An 18,392-nucleotide genomic window follows, 5' to 3' on the forward strand; every position below is an offset into this window, starting at 1 on the left:
TAATAAAGAGGTACCTTCCGAAATAATTTAAGATGCAGCATATTGAAATCACACTCTGCTAATCGGTTTGTAGGACCACAATTCTTAACAAAGCGGCACTCTCGGAAAGAATTAAAGATACTTGGAGCATATCGATATCACATTCTGCTAATCAGTTGTGCTCAACCAATCCCAGAGCAGAGACAAACAAAGCATATGGTAAAGCAGTAGACTGGTACAGATTAGCCACTACACACCTATTAAAATTCTACACTAAACAAACAAGTTTAGCACATCCTGCACGGATATTACTCGTGATCTGATCACAGAAAAGTAGACACATGCTTCTCAAATATTAACCGTAAGTAAAACCTAAGTAACGAAGCGAAAGACTTGACCTTATTTTTGTATAACCCTGTAAACATGTGGTACCAGGGCTTCTGGGAAGCTTACAAAACTAGTAAGGAGGCTTATAAAAACTAAATACAAGGCACTCAATTTTGATACATGTTCTTATAGGCTCAGCCCAAAGAGTATGGGTAGCTTGGAAGCGTGGAAACTGGCGTTAGTGTCAACAAATACCATCAATGCCATCTAGTTTTTGGGACATTTGCCATTTTCTTTTTATGATTATTTACAATAATTGTTTTTCTGTCAGGAACCGAGATCAGACACTTATTACTACACTAATTTAACCAACTACACACATTAAATACATTATCCTTATTATTACACTACAAAATACCAAGTGTCGCCAAACAAAAGATGGTGTTGAGAGTTCTTTTTGTCAACACTAGCACCAGTTCCCAGTATTTTAAGTTACCCCTGCTCTTTGGCCCATTTATAGCTAGAGAAAAGGTGGTCAAGGATCGACTACAGTGGAAATAAATTTTGATTTATCAGTAGGGTGTTGCCGACGTCAGAAATTGTGCTAAAATCGCAACCATCTACAAAAAGCATCCACGGATTTTTTCGTCACTGAGTCTCGAGAATACGTCCTGAGAGAAAACGAAAAAAAGTCCCGAAAAAACAACTATGCCTAATTGTAGGGAAAGGAATTAATACTATTCATGTAATGGAGGCTGTGTGAGACTTGAAATAATTAACAATTTAAATAATATCCTATTTATCAACTTATATTAATTTATTAATAACAATATAAACCTCTTACCAATGTTTTTCCTTCAAAAAGTTTGGGAACTGTTCCTTCAACACACGTACTTTTCATTTTGGACTCCAATTTATCAAGAAGCTGGAACGACAAAAATTATTTAAAATACATAGTCTTTACATTGAGTAGCCTTACTTTAAATCCCTTGTATCATTTTTTATTATATTTATTTTAATATATTTATTTTTTTTTACTTGTTTTCAAAATGGAATAAAGAGGTAAATATTTTTTTTCCCGAGAACCTACGAATACAGGTGAAAACAAGAATCACAAAACAAATACAGCTTTAAATAGCATGGACGTCAAATTGATCTAAGTTATCAATGCATCAATAAAGAGTCGGTAAGTTGATGAAAATCAGTGAAAAAGATCAAGTTATTCAAGTCCCAATCCGTTTTCTGCCCATCACTTTCACATATATTCATAGATTCTCGAGAAAAAATTACTTTATATTTTTTAGTCCCTTTTATTCAAAAAGGACCAAGTTATTCCAATCCCAATCCGTTTTGTGCCCATCACTTTCACGTATATTCATCGATTCTCGAGAAAAAATTACTATCTATTTTTAGCCCTGTTTGAAAACAAGTTTAAAAAAAATTTAATTATTTTCAACTTTTTAATCTTCTCCAAGACAAAAATTTGTCTGATCTAAGATTTGAACCTTACAGTTTACGTTTCCTGTGCTAGTTTTGGTATGTTATTTTCCTGATCTCCTGCAGTTTTAATATATCAACGGAAGAGGAAAGTTTTACTATTACTCCATAGCTGAGATTCAGTTCTATCCATCTACTGACTTAAATTCTTGAAATTCGGTGTGTGGAGTTGTTTAGAATAAAAATACACTGAAAATTGGTTTAAGATTGCTGAAAAAAGAGCGATTTTTCATTTTTTTAAGCTAGTTTACATCCCTTTATAAGAAAAAGTTTAAATAATGAGAATTTTTTTTAAAATAGTTTTAATACTGTCTGCAACTCTTCGTAAAATAAATTTTCCTTCACTTCCAAATCGTCAAAAAAATTCCAGCCTCTGTTATATCAGTTCTTATGTTTCTCCTATATCGTTTCTATCGTTTTTGTCCTTCGTCCAATAGCGTTGGACAACCCACCAAAATAGCGGTAAATCTTATTTCCATTATAGCGTCACAGAAATAATAAGTAGCTAATAATTGTGCTTTATGGCCATCCATTTCGGGTCAAACGAAAAAACCGGACGTCCGGACAAAGAGATAGTTTATAGGAAATTGGAACTTTATGAGAGGGGTTAAAAAAAAGAAGCTTTGAACAGACTGGGGTGGAGAAGCGTGCGCAGTTGTGTTGGCCCTAGGCAGCTTGGTGATATGGTAAGTGGGTACTAGAAGTAATAGTATAATAGAAACATTGAATATTAAGTGATAATGTAAAAGCAAGAATATAAAAAAATAAAATACAAAAGAAGAATAAAGAATACAAAATGAAAATACTCTTGAACACCATGTTGCATAAGAGTTTCTAAAGCTTCCTAATCTAAAGGAGCGTCCGCAGTTGTGTTAATCCCAGACAGGTCGATGCTATAATAAGGGACTACTAGTAGTATTAGTAGAACAGGAACATTAAATAAAAAGTGACAATATAAAAGGGAGAATTAAAAAGAATATAAAAGAAATAGAATAAAATTAAAAAGGAGAATCAAGTGTACTTGTTAATTAAATGAAACATCCCCAAGAAGTGAAGTTAATCCTAATGAAATATAACCTTTAGGTTTCTCAAATCTTACATTCAGCAAACTTCTCGACTTTCTTTTGTTTAATTAAAAAATACCAAAAAAAAAGAATATAAAAGAAGAACAAATGACTTACAACTCGAAGAAACTCTTGAACATCATGTTGCATAAAAGAGTCTAAAGTTTCCCATCCAAAACTTTTTGTTAATTTTTTAGTACCAACTGGCTTGTCGCTAAACTGTAGTTCGTAAAATACTCGCTGTAAAGCCAACGCTACACTTCGAGTCGAGTCATCACTCTAAGTTGGAATTTTGTAAACACCCTAAAAATACACGAAAAAAAAAAAAAATCTAAATAGACAAAAAAAACATGTTAAAAAAAAATAAATAGACATAAGGATAAATAAATAAAATAAACGAAATACAGACTTCACAGACAATAAAACATGTAGACTGAAAAATGGCAAAGTGAAAAAGAAGGTAAAGGATGCGGAACTAGACCCTTAAGGTCCGAATCGGCGGTGCTGATCTACGTCTCAGGGCCCTTCAGCCAGGAAGTGCAATAGAGGGATGGGGCCAGCCATCCAGTGCTTTCGTACACTCTTCCTGTTTATTTTCCCCGGATATTTCCAGGTACCCATTTAGAGCTGGGTCAGCTCTGGCTGAGCTTACAGAGTCACGCCACTAACCCCCATCCCAAACCAAATAATAGGGTACACCAGGATTCGAACCCTCGCCTTTTTCCTTTACAAACTCTTTCGGTACGCCGTGATGAATTGCGTTTCAAGTTTAGTGTCGGTATTTTGGCAATTCCGCGGCTTCGTGAAATTCCACCCTCTGAGTATCTCCCTTCGCGTCACGGGTTTCCGTGACAAGCACCTGAACCGGTGCCTAAAATTCAGGCGATAACAGCAAGCCATGTGCGTTACGCCAATAGTTTCGTTCCCTCGTTTGTCAAGGTTTTTAAACTACTCTCACTCGTCAATAATTGTATATATTTATTTGTTTTAGTTCATTATTCTTTTTATTCGCTGTTGATTTTAAAAGTATCTTTATTTAATTTGAGCTTACTTTTTTTTCAGATAGTTGGATATTTAAACACCCTAGGTTTTAATTTGACCCTGTTTGTGATATTTCGAGTTACCAAATAAATTTGTATGACGATGGCTATGGATGTGATTTTTATAACTTTAGTGCCTTATCTTTTATTATGAAAATGAACTGCCACCCATCGACATGACAATGTAAGGCGTTTGACAATGAAAACGTTGAATTTGAGTGCAATTATATAAACAATATACTTCAAAATCAAAACAAGTTCTTATGCGAAAGTAAGTTTTGAGCAACTGACAGCTGATGTAACAGCTGTTTGCACGGATGTAAATGCAAATGTTGTGTTTCGAACAGGGCTGAATAAAAAAAAGAAGAAATTTAGCGATTTTCCAGACGCCACCAATCGATTCAGAAGGTCAATTGCTATAAATGGTGATTCTAGCTTAAGATATCTTAATAGAGAATTTATTTTGATTTTATACAACCAAGGAGTGATAAATTGTGCTACTTTTTTCTACCACTACTACTACTAACAACTCACCACAGCACCAAGCCACCTGAGGCCAACGCAGCTACGCACGCTCCTCCTCCACCCCAATCAATTCAAAGCCTCCTTTTTACACCTGCCCACAAAGTTCCGATTTCCTTTAAATCTTTCTTTATGACGTCCTCCCACCCAAGACGGGGACGACCTGCTTTCCGTTTAGCCCTAGATGGTTGGCCGAAAAGAACAATCTTCGGCAATCTGTGATCCTTCATCCGCACAACGTGCCGTAGACACCTCAACCTTTCTTTCATTATAGCCCTAGAGAGCGGTATTGAACCACATTTTTCGTACAGCCTGTTGTTTGAAATAGTGAAGTATTTTCAGTGAAGTGAAGTTTTTCAGTGAAGTATCCAGATTAGGAGAGTTGTTTGCGATAGTTTCGTTTTTAACAAAGTAGCCCTACTAGTTCTGCCCCTTACAGCTCTGTTTTCGGGCAAACTACGCCTTACCGAAACTATGTACAGTTCAATTGGAAGGGCACGAGGTAAATGGACAGCTATGGTGAAGTATCATCTTATGTATTGGTATCAGTTTAGTGGTTGGTTGGTATACAAATTCCTTAGAGAAAACGGTATTTTAAGGCATTCCTTTAAGTTTATTTTAGCTCTTTGAATACAAGGTTTGAGTAGGGACATATGGGCATACGAGTATACAGCAATGGAAAGGACAGTTTCTCGCTCGATTTACTATTTATATGAAAACTTGGTAACATGCTTGTTTTTCGGTTGTATTTTTAATTCTTAGTGTGGGTATTTCTAAGGAATACCCACTTTCATAATTCCGTCAATTTTACCTCTTCTGCATTCAGTGTTTGATAGATAAAGCTCTTTCTTTGTGTTCGAAGCTCCAGTAATACAATAAAGTTTTCGTTTATATGTCTTTATGTGTTTTCCCCAGTCGTCTAGGAAATAGATAGTGTATAACTTCGTAACATTTATACATAATTAGAGATATTCATCTCTATTATTATGACGTTTAATAAACTAGTACTACTAACAACTCACCACAGCACCAAGCCATCTGAGGCCAACAAAGATACGCACGCTCCTCCTCCATCCCAATCTATTCAAAGCCTCCCTCTTTACACCCTCCCAGTAAGTTCTCATTTCCTTTAAATCTTTATGACGTCCTCCCACCCTAGACGACGAGGAACTGCTTTCCGTTTAGCCCTAGACGGTTGGCCGAAACGGATAAAAAAACACGAATTTTTTGATAAAAAACGAAGAAATCATAAAAAAAATAAAGAAACCAAGAAACGAGGGTGACGTTCAGCCAGTTGAAAAACCTATATTTAGAATATTTTATAAATTATCCGCTTTTTGGAAATGGTAAGGATTAACGTGATTTGCTTAAATTTGACGCGTGGGAACTCTGAACAACCGTATTCGTAATTCCCACATTTCACAATCTTCATACTTTCATACGTTATAAATAAATTTTTTTCACAAGCTTCATACTTTCATACGTTACAAATAATTTTTGTTTGTGCAAGCCACTGTATATAAATAATATACAGTAGAATCATTCCTTATCTCAACCATTACACAAAGCCGGACCGAGATGCTAGTGCTCCGTAGAACGTATAAACATAAGCGACATTAGATTTTTTTACGGGTAGACAAGTCAAATTTCTCTTGAACACAAAACTTGGCTTCAACTTTGTAAAACTAAATTTTAAAGAATTTTAAATTAATTTATTCCAATACATATATATAAATCGGTAATTAGTAGTGTAATGTTATTATTAGATGTTTTTGAAAATTGCAAGTAGTTTTCGAAGGCATTTTGAGGAAGTTTCTGCGAAAATCGGTGTTCCAGGGTTCTCATTTGATCTGCCATCAGCGGTCCAATGGACGAGGACATACGAGTATATGGGCGGAGCTTTTATACGCACAAAGACTGTAGTAGCCAAATATAGCTCAGACGCGATCCTACTGTATATTATTTATATACGGTGGTGCAAGCTCAGCATCATCTAGTCAATTTATAGCCGCTAGCATATCGTTTTGTTGTTTTTTATTACTCATACGTGGCAACTCTGAACAATCATAATCGTAATTCCCACATTTCACAATCTTCTTACTTTCGTACGTTACAAATAATTTTTGTTCGTGTGAGCTCAGCTCCTTCCAATCAAATTACAGCCACTAGTTAACAGTTTTTTTATTATTATTATTACTCATTTTTGCATTCGTTACAAATAATCATTGGGCAGAGGAAATGAAAGACATATAAAACATAAAAATAATAAAAAAAACTAATAAAATACTTAAAAAACTACAGTTTACACTAATTAAAATTTAAAATAATTATGTAATTATATTTAAATTAATTATTAATAATAAATAATTATAAATAACATAAAAGCATAAAAATCACTTATTAGCTTGAAAGGAAGAAAAAAATATTAGCGGGAAAAAAAGATATAAGAACGACTAGAAGAATAATATAAAACAACCATAAGAAAAAAAGACCAAAAACAGAGATACTGAAAAGTAAAATCAAACTATTTACTTGCTCAGAATAAAAATAGCGGAACTTAGTTTTTTTAAGAAGGGGGTGAGGTTGTGTTTGGGAGTAGGAGCAGTGACAACTCGGTGCATTATGTAGAAAATGTGTAATTCCCCTTATTGGCGTCCACGTATTGACATTTCCCTTACTTTTAACTCAGAAAAAATAAAATTGAAGAACGATTAGAAGAATAATATAAACAACGATAAGAAAAAAAACACAAAAACAGAAATTTGGAAAAGTATATTCAACATATTTACATGCTCAGAATAGAAAGACGAATGATCGGCGAACTTGAAATTGACAAAATTTTTGCTCTTGTCTTACCTTTTTTAGTAATGAGGAGAAAGGGTCTAAAAGAAAATCTTGCTCTTGTCTTACCTTTTTAGTAATGAGCAGAAAGGGTCTAAATAAAAATCTTGCTCTTGTCTTACCTTTTTAGTAATGAGCAGAAAGGGTCTAAATAAAAATCTTGCTCTTGTCTTACCTTTTTAGTAATGAGCAGAAAGGGTCTAAATAAAAATCTTGCTCTTGTCTTACCTTTTTAGTAATGAGCAGAAAGGGTCTAAATAAAAATCTTGCTCTTGTCTTACCTTTTTAGTAATGAGGAGAAAGGGTCTAAAAGAAAATCTTGCTCTTGTCTTACCTTTTTAGTAATGAGCAGAAAGGGTCTAAATAAAAATCTTGCTCTTGTCTTACCTTTTTAGTAATGAGCAGAAAGGGTCTAAATAAAAATCTTGCTCTTGTCTTACCTTTTTAGTATTGAGAAGAAAGGGTCTAAATAAAAATCTTGCTCTTGTCTTACCTTTTTAGTAATGAGCAGAAAGGGTCTAAATAAAAATCTTGCTCTTGTCCTACCTATTTAGTAATGAGCAGAAAGGGTCTAAACAAAAATCGTGCTCTTGTCTTACCTTTTTAGTAATGAGCAGAAAGGGTCTAAATAAAAATCTTGCTCTTGTCCTACCTTTTTAGTAATGAGCAGATAGGGTCTAAATAAAAATCTTGCTCTTGTCTTACCTTTTTAGTAATGAGCAGAAAGGGTCTAAATAAAAATCTTGCTCTTGTCTTACCTTTTTAGTAATGAGCAGAAAGGGTCTAAATAAAAATCTTGCTCTTGTCCTACCTTTTTAGTAATGAGGAGAAAGGGTCTAAATAAAAATCTTGCTCTTGTCCTACCTTTATAGTAATGAGCAGAAAGGGTCTAAATAAAAATCTTGCTCTTGTCTTACCTTTTTAGTAATGAGCAGAAAGGGTCTAAATAAAAATCTTGCTCTTGTCTTACCTTTTTAGTAATGAGCAGAAAGGGTCTAAATAAAAATCTTGCTCTTGTCATACCTTTTTAGTAATGAGCAGAAAGGGTCTAAAAAAAAATCTTGCTCTTGTCTTACCTTTTTAGTAATGAGCAGAAAGGGTCTAAATAAAAATCTTGCTCTTGTCCTACCTTTTTAGTAATGAGCAGAAAGGGTCTAAAAAAAAATCTTGCTCTTGTCATACCTTTTTAGTAATTAGCAGAAAGGGTCTAAATAAAAATCTTGCTCTTGTCTTACCTTTTTAGTAATGAGCAGAAAGGGTCTAAACAAAAATCTTGCTCTTGTCCTACCTTTTTAGTAATGAGCAGAAAGGGTCTAAATAAAAATCTTGCTCTTGTCCTACCTTTTTAGTAATGAGGAGAAAGGGTCTAAATAAAAATCTTGCTCTTGTCTTACCTTTTTAGTAATGAGCAGAAAGGGTCTAAATAAAAATCTTGCTCTTGTCTTACCTTTTTAGTAATGAGCAGAAAGGGTCTAAATAAAAATCTTGCTCTTGTCCTACCTTTTTAGTAATGAGGAGAAAGAGTCTAAATAAAAATCTTGCTCTTGTCCTACCTTTTTAGTAATGAGCAGAAAGGGTCTAAATAAAAATCTTGCTCTTGTCCTACCTTTTTAGTAATGAGCAGAAAGGGTCTAAATAAAAATCTTGCTCTTGTCCTACCTTTTTAGTAATGAGCAGAAAGGGTCTAAATAAAAATCTTGCTCTTGTCCTACCTTTTTAGTAATGAGCAGAAAGGGTCTAAATAAAAATCTTGCTCTTGTCCTACCTTTTTAGTAATGAGCAGAAAGGGTCTAAATAAAAATCTTGCTCTTGTCTTACCTTTTTGAGCTGATTTGTGAAATACAGTGTTTGCAGAAGACTATTCATATAACAGGTGGCTCCTTGATTTTTCAAACCTACATAGCCAGTATGCTTCTTCGAATCCCAACTGACACCATGAGGGGCTTCGGCTGCCACATGGACCTGTAAACAAGGACCTTCTCATTAATCACTTATCTTCCACTAGGAACAACTGGTCCCATCTTCCAAATTATAAGGAGTAAGATGGTATTTGAAAACACAACTTTCAAATTAGTACACACTGCTTAATATTTGTACAAAAAAAGGAAAAAAAGTCACTAGCAACTCAGTACGAGGTTCAAGGGCTATATTGCCGACGCAGCCAAATAAATATTTTCTTCCGCTTTATAGCTTTTCTTACAGATTGTGAACATTAGAAATTCGCATTATATTTGAACTATCTTGTATATCCAATAATTACAAACCATTCCTTCAGCTGAATATTTTTGAAGCTAGATTTACTCTAGAATTTATTTGTTTCCCACAAGGGCGATATGTACGAGATTGTGGGAGAGACAACGGCATTAAAAAGTTTTAAAATAATAAAACGATTGAATGACCTCTTGCATTTGACAGTTTTCCCATAAGCCGATCGGACAGACCTACAGATTGATTCAGTCAATAGCCTCAAATTGATCTAAGCGTCTAGCCGTAAGTAATACCAAGGTATTTACTCAACATTAATTTGATATCAGTTTTGAAGCCACACAAAATAGTTTAGCCCAAAACAAGAAAACAAAACACTAACGTCCTAAAGCGGGTAATTGCCCTACTCGATAATATTTTCTTTTAGATTGTCAACGTCAGAATTTCATATTAAAATTTGATAAACATCAAATTTTAATATTCGGTATGTTGCATAACTACCAGTAATTTGTTTAATTACTGTAATTAATTATAATTTGTTTAACAAATTACTGTAATTATTATATTAATATGACTATGCTAAATCTAACGAGACTATGCTAAATACGAAGGAAAATATTATTCAAATGTGTGCTCGTCAACCAGGAAGGCCTAGTCTTGGCTCAAAGAAACGAGGTATTTTCATTAAAAACCTGTCAGAAATATATCTTAATATTGCTAATATTTACTTCTAATGATTGCATAAAAAATTACATAAAACGGGGAGTGGTGAAATATGTAATTTTTTACCCAAATTGTATTCAACAGATAAGAACAACTGCTAATTTGAGGAAGATATGTTAAAGGACAACATATTGACTTACTTAAATATAATCTTGTACTTGGACAGTGTGAAGGTAGAAAATAATTCTTACTACATAATATGCAGAATAATTGTACCATTAGGGATGAAGACCCGCTATACTTTACCCCCTGCCCCCCTAATATGTAAACTAATAGCCGAAATTTGTTTCTAAAGCATTATATCTTTATTATACTTAGGTATATTTCGGTAGGATTATTTCGTATAGGTATATTTCGGTAGCTCTAGGACAATAGTATTGAGTTTATTTAGGAGTAATTTTTTACTCAATTTTTGAAACCAGGTCAAATTGTTCAACAAAAGAAGAAATACACTAACGGCCTAATTCGAATTGTAAGGGTTATATTGCCAACACTGCCCCGTAAAAATATTTTTACAAAACACAACAAAGAAGACTTTTAGGACGGACGTTTAGAGGACGTTTTAGGAGGAAGGGAAAGAGGGTGGACTTACCGCGGGCGCAGAAATTTGAGAGGCGCAAAATTTCAAATAATTAATCTTACGTTTATAATCATTTTGTGATATTCGAAATTTTATTTTATTAAAATAAAGTAGAGGGCGCAGTTGGTAATATCTTTAAGCAAATTGACTATGAAATTTTGCTTAATACAGCAGTTATTTCAAGATGACACGAATGTTGATGATCAAAGCGAATTGTCTCAAACTTGGAAACAAAAAATATATGATTTAGATCACATTCACTTGTTCCACGAACTCTAAGATACGATAAAATAATCCAGCACTGATACATTTTCTTAATGAAACCTATAGATGTGTTAAAACGCAAGAATGCGCATTGTAAACGCAAGAATGACCTACCAAACACTAGTAGCGATTGCAGTGTTTCTAACGATGAAAGGGTCTTCTTTCTTTAAGTTTAGTGTTTGCTCTAAGGTTTGTGACTTATCTGCATTATTTGATTTTGTATTGAAGACGATTGAGCGGTCTCGACCGAAATATTTGCATAGTTTTCTTTTATTTTTCACAGTCTGTTTTGTCCTCATTTTCTCTTCTTTACGAATACTTTCTTCTTTGTTATCTCTTGCTTAGCCAGTGTGGTCTCAGGAATTACATACCTTTACGCTAATTTGGGTCAAATTCATCTCCCCCTTGCCAAAAGGACACACTATGCAAAAAAGGACATGAGAACAAAGAGTAAAAGGGCAAAGCACTTAAATAAAGAAAAGAAAATATTAAATATCAAATAAATATTAAATAGAGAAAATAAAGAAAATATTAAAAAAGAAAATATTAAATAAGGAAAATTTGATGTGTTGATTTTATTTGTCGATTTTTTTAACCTTTCAAGCAAAACATATGTATCTTGCATTTTTTGAAACTACCCTATAATATGCTGATCTATGTCCTATGTTCACTAGTCTGCCCTTATTATTTTACGATCAGGAAAAAGAGCTAATTAAAAAACGTGAATATTTTTAGAGAATTTTGCCAGGGCTCAAGAAAACTAAAAAAATTGTTATATATATTTCATTTATCACATTTTTACCTTGCTTCATACGGGCTAAAAAAATGAACTATTTCTCAAAACTACAGTGATGACGGTGGGCAAATATGGTTGGGCACTCCGAAAAGCGGATAGAGATTTGCTAGATGTTTTCCAGAGAAATTGCCTACGGATTGTTTTGCTTACCCGACTGACTAACCGTAACCGCTAAATGGTCGAAGGTGCAAAATTTTTGTTCCTAAGGGAATAGGATAATTTCGCTCTAAACTAGCGTTGTGAATTGGGGCTCATGTGTATGATTGAAACCCAATTTCCCAATAGTCAAAAAAATCCTTTAAACACTCAAAGAAATACAAATTTTGAAGCATTAAATGTTTCTACTGTATAATGCAATATTCTTTCTTTATTATAAACTAAGCTTTGTTTGTCAGAATAATAAATTTTAAGAAAAAAGACCAAAATACTTGCACGGTTTTCTTCTTATTTTTCATCAGAGTCGCACCAGAGTCGGAAATCAGAACACAATAAGTGCATATTTCACAAATGATGTTTGGTTTCCATCTAAGTTAACACTCATGGATTTCTGAGCTCGCTGATTACAAATCTGAGGCCAATATTGCAATGTAGAGTTTCAAATTCCGTAAATGTTCAGTAGCTAATTTCTAAGGTTTTAAAGGTTTTGGTTTTGAGGAATTATTGATTCACTATTTGGGATTATTACTGACTTAATCAGTTGCCATCTGGAAGTTTGAAATTGTATTCAGTATTGTATTTTTTATTCAGCTACCCTTTCATCGTGCCTGGAAAGTGTCTTCTTGTTTTAGTTCTACGGGGTCGCTCGTAGAGTGATCGGTTCATTACAAACCTTCTACATTTTACATTAGCATTCACAATAACCCATCTATAAGGATATTTTCAGATTATCTTGGTACATTATTCATATATGGATACAAATTAAACTAGCTAACATTAGTCTTCTCCTTCTTCTAAGGAATGCTTTAACACCCGAAGTATGTACGCGAGGATATCGATATTTTATATCGGTTTTTATTTTTCACTGGCTGTTTTATCCTCGTTTTCTCATCTACGATTGTTATTTGTTTTGTCATGCATAGCCAGTGTGGTCTCATAAATTATCTATAGAATTTATTGATGATTTTTTGGGAACGTTGCCTTGTTCAAGAATGCCTTGTTTTATTTGTTGAGGTTTTAATATTGATTTAAATATGGTTGACAGAAATAGTATGGTAAGACATTTTGTTAACAGAATGTTAAGTTTTGATTTTTATCCTGCAATTAATGTACACAGATAACAGAGAATTCATTCTACAATTGATAATGTTTTCGTAAATCTGAGCCCTACAGTAGTTATTTAAAAGTGGATCCAACCATTTTGGTATAAAATGTATAAAAAGTGCGCCACTGCAGGCTCAGCATCTGATAAAGAACATTATAAAGCATTAAATAGTTTTTGAAGAAAAGCAAAAATGGATTACTATGCAAAGTAAAGGAAGTCCGGCTAAAACTTGACAAAACGAAAGAATCGTAAACAAGAGGGAAACGAGGATAATAACAGCCAATGACAAAAAAGGAGGACTAGATAAATATTTCGGTAAGATCTTCACTTGACCGTCTTCAGTGCAGAATAATAAAAAATATAGCGAAAAATCCAAAGGATAATATAAAAACCAAACCTCAAAGCAAACACTGAAAATGGGTAGACACTTTCCAAGCACGAGGAAAGGGTAGCTGAATAAAAAATACAATACCGAATACAATTTCAAACTTCCAGTCAGGGTTGCAACCCTGGCCTGGAAGAATTTACTAAATCTGAGAGGAAAAATTTACTAAATCACATCTGTTTTTATTAAATTCTCAAAAAAAATTATTTTTTGAGCAGTTACTAAAATGGTGCTTGGTGTGCACCACCAAGCATCGATTTTTAATATAGGGGGATAATTAATAGGACTTCCAGAATCTTTTTCCCTTTTTTCTTCTTTTTTATCTCTTTTCCTTTTTTCTTTCGTCTTCATAGTATGATTGAAAATTCCGGATAACCTAGAACTTCAAAAATCCTTTTTTTGATTATTTGGATGTACTACTGGATAGGATTCATATTCCAGATGCGGTATATTCAAGACGTCAAACAATAGTCTGGAATCTTGGATTCTGGAAATCCTGCTGGTGAAGTCCTGCTTTAAATTTATCTTAGGTCATAAAATTCAGATATATTGAAAAATTAAAAAACAATCAACGAAGAAAAACAGCTACAACTCATATTCACGAAGCAATTCAGGCGATGGTGCTTAGAATCTGAGGTGTGTTTGAAACTGACGGCTTTTGAAATTGGTTCCCTAGTTTCCGCTTTTAGGTTTGAAATCTAAACCCTTCAATTTTGCATTTTTAAGAGGAAATTTGCCAGTTTTTAAAAACTAATTGGTATGGTCTTTAAATAAGGGATAAGCTACTTACAAAGATTTCTGGCAAATTTTAAAGCAATTAATTTAGGATTTTTTTTAACAAACTTTTTCTGGATTCTCTCTCGTTCGGATTCAAGGGAATCAAAAACCAATACAATCCATGTCCCTTCAAAACGGAATTGACGTAATCAGCTACCGGTCTAGTTGTAAAATTGTGTAAATTAAAAAGTGCACCTCAAATTGGACAAGGGCCAAGAAAAAGAAAACTTGTATAACATACAATAATTAGTTTAAAAAAAAAAATATTGTGTCAATAGTCTTCAGGTCAGGCAAATCATACAAATTGAAAAGTAAGAAGAAAAATATGTAGTCACAATTAAAAAAAGTCGCACTTAAAAGGCTTTAATCGTCCTCGGCCTCACCCAAATTTAAAGTATCGACTAGTGTCGAATTCTGACTGAAGGGATCTACTTGTATCCATTTCTCGATAGCCCGAGTCAAATTGCTGGGGATCACCCAGTCATGCACTCCACTTGACGACCTGAGGACAAGTTGCTTCGTTTTCAATAGGGATCAAACATTCGAGACACTTAGTCAATTCCGGTTTCTGGTTTTTTTGACCAATAATATCAAGAACTGTCTCTTTACTCCAGAACCTGAATGGGCCAAGCAGTAGAGACTCAGAAAGTATTTTAGAAAGTGTGAAAAAAGTTTGTTTCCAGCAGCGTCTTCAAAAACGTTCAAGGCTAACTAACAAACGTAGCAGCTGTTATGAGAGTCTGTGAAAATTTTCTGAAAACAAATTAAGCCGGCATACCAGTCCTGATTTTAAATAGTTTGCCTTTCAAAGCGAGTATCAAGAAGAAGCCAAGAGAAAAGTAGAAAGTAAATTAGAGAAAAGAGAACAAGAGGTTTTTAAGCGCTAGGGTTGACGCGAAATCGCAAAAATGAGAGCAATAGTAGCCATAATATCTAAAGTAATCGAGATCAGATTTTGTATTGAATGGACCCAAATTTTTCCCCCTGAATTCATGGAAAATAACAAATGTTTTGTTTATGCCTACTACAAATCACGACTTTTTACTATATTTCGGGAAATTTACGAGATCCTTTAAATTTACTAGATTTTTTTTGCTAGATCTAGTGAAATCCTACTGACAGTGGCAACCCTGCTTCCAGTTGGCAACTGATTAAGTCGGTAATAATCCCAAATAGTGAACCAATAATTCCCAGCCTTGAGAATCAGACAGCGATGTGGCTAATAACTTGTGTACCCACTTTTCAGAGCTAGGAGTATCGACATCTGTGGATTGTGAAAGAGGTGATAATACATCCCAGTTTGCTTTCTGAAGCAAGTTTTACATCCGTTAATCTTCAATTAGTGAGATCACAGACATTTGAGGATACTTTGAAAAATATGAAAAAAATCAGGAGCTGGAATGGACTTGATATCCTTTTAAAAATTACCCAGTATTTACCAAAATTTACCCAATATGCAGGAAAAATTTACCAGTTATATCTAGTCATTTGTTGTGCCTTTTTAATCGATGTTTGAGTTTGAAGTGTACCCTAATCGCTTGAAAAGTACACTGGTTATTCCTCTGTTTAAAAGAGACGACAAAGAAAATAATTTTATAAGTTTTATTAAATAATTTATAACTTAATAGTTTATAAGTTTTATTAACAAAGGGATATAAAATTAACAAGGGATATAAGTTTTTATATCCCCCTTTTCTTTCTTCAACATTCTTTCAGCCCACTTTTGTGGAGAGCTAATTTTCCTGCTTTAAGTTAAAGGAAGTCTTGAAATCGGAACAGTTTAGAGCTTAAGGTCCCTTAGTCCCATCCCTGAATTCGATCCACATTTGAACTTGTTTCCCAATGAATAGCATCTCTTCTAGAAGTAATTTTTCCTTCTAAACTTCTGATCGGACTATTACTATTACAGATGTTGAGTTACACAACGTTGTAATTGAACTCCTGAAATCCCATACTACTAATATCACCAAATTGCCACACTTGTTGAAGTAAAATAAATATAAAATAAAATATAAAACATGAATCTAAATATATAAGATGAATCCAAATTTTCGAGAATTACACTTTTCGAGGAGCTAAGAGCCTGCTCTTAGCTCCTCCCTTTTATTGGGAGCTGAGAGCCAATCGAAAGATGGGCATAATGAAAACAAATCGAATAGTTCAATCGAATAGTTCAATCAAATAAATCGAATTGTTCAATCAAACAAATCGATTAGTTCAATCAAACTAATAGAACAAATTGAATAGTTCAATCAAACAAATTGAACTAATCGGCAAAATCGAATAGTTCAGTCGAACAAATCAAACAGTTCCATCAAACAAATTGAACAAATCGAATAGTTCAATCAAACAAACCGAATAGTTCAATCAAACAAATCGAACTAATGTGAGCATCAAAAATCAACTTATTCTTTTGTACAAAACTGTCATTGAATAACTTTACAGCTTCGGACGCTTCCTGTTGTGCTAACCACCTTGATTAAATCTTTGCCGACATAGGCAAAGACATAGGCCGCATATTATTACATAGGCAAAGACATTGGCCGCATATTATTTATGTACACTGAATAGACAGCGTTTTGCTTAACAATTATTAAGATATCATAATTTTTCTTTGATTTAAACTAGCTTCTCATTAGCTTTTCAGACTATTGACACATTTAATCTTTATCAATTTTTACCAAACTCTTTGCAAGTTTCCTATGGTGCTGGGAAAATTCGGTAATAGGCCCTTCGTTTTTGAGACAGTCAGCCGAGGCTGAGAATCGCAAAATAAAATCGAATGTCCTGAATCGTATTGTGATTTTGTAAAATAAATATTTTATTTTATCTCCTATCTTTCGGGGTAATATCTTAAGAGTTTTTTACTTGGTAAACTAATTTACTGTTGAATATAACAGTAGAATAGTAAATGGCCAAATCCTCTAGGATAACAGAGCCATCCTTAATATGCGCTCTATGACAAAATCTTAATATTTGTTTTTTATCAGACAACGTGAAATTAGGCTGACGAAGTAAAATTTGACTCCAGCCAGAGGCTTGATTTAGGGTCGAATCCTGCAGATTCTTACTCTTAACATTAAAAAAGGCTTTAAAGTAGGAAAATGACCTCACCTCTAGGATAACACAATCATCTTTAATGTAGCCTTTATCCGGATCACAGATGTCAGCCCACGACATAAAATGGCTAAACCCCCAATCGTTTTCTTTTGCGTAGAACAGGTGTTGAATTTCTGAATAAAAAAAAGTATTACAAGTATTTAAATTAAAATATCTAAATAACATATTACAATATTTAAATAACAGTTCCGTAGGGTGCTGGGAACATTTTCTTATGGGCCCTTTGTCTAGGACAGTCATCCTATTTTGAGACTCAAAAAGTGACATTTATGGTATAGAACGTCCTTAAATGATACTTGCAAATGACTATTTAAAAAAAATTGTACAAACAGTAGCGGTATCTCAAAATTGGTTCCGCTCAAAGATTTTCAACCCTGGGAAAGAAACGCCATAAAAAAAGGCTTGGCCTTAATAATTTACAAAAAAAAAAAAAAAAATGTAAACATGCAAAGAAGCACAATAAAAGAGTACTTAGTTTGGTTACTATGCGGAAGCAGGGGGAAAATTAATTGTATTAAATATAATTTAGATATAACAATATATAAATAAATTAAAAATATATTAAAATAACTTTAATTTAGCGACTAAATTGAATATTAAATACTAAATATTTAAATAATTCAGTAAATACTAAATAAGACTTAATTATTCAACTAAAGGATTTGAATTATAATAATACTTATATAAATACTTAAATATAGAAATTTGAATCAAGTATTTAAATACCAGATATTTAAATATTAGAATTAATCTTAAATGCTTTAATATTAAAAGTATTTAATATCAAATTGAAATGTATTAGAATTCAAACAAGAACACTGTGCTAATATAGCTTTATTTTTCAGGTTTTTTACTCATTTTTCGACAGCTGATTTTGAGAGTGAAATGTCATCAATATCTATCAGCTTTTAGATTTTATAGCGACTTTATTCCTTAGCCCTTATAGAAACTTGTTTTGAAGAAATTAAGTCAACCAAAGTTAAATAGAGAGGAACTTACTCAATTAAGAAG

The 18,392-nt window shown here is 33.3% G+C and overlaps 1 protein-coding gene across 1 annotated transcript in view; it reads right to left on the reverse strand.

The window, feature by feature from the left end:
• The window catches only part of Usp7 (Ubiquitin-specific protease 7), a 101,227-nt gene that overhangs the window by 59,678 nt on the left and 23,157 nt on the right, over nucleotides 1-18,392 (reverse strand). The window contains 4 exon segments of the mRNA XM_089103777.1: nucleotides 1,151-1,231; nucleotides 2,985-3,170; nucleotides 9,089-9,232; nucleotides 17,376-17,494. Coding sequence (XP_088959903.1) covers nucleotides 1,151-1,231; nucleotides 2,985-3,170; nucleotides 9,089-9,232; nucleotides 17,376-17,494 — 530 coding nt within the window.

Source organism: Artemia sp. Qi Xiang Cuo, chromosome 17, assembly GCF_049724085.1.
Source record: "Artemia sp. Qi Xiang Cuo chromosome 17, ASM4972408v1, whole genome shotgun sequence".
NCBI lineage: Eukaryota > Metazoa > Arthropoda > Branchiopoda > Anostraca > Artemiidae > Artemia > Artemia sp. Qi Xiang Cuo.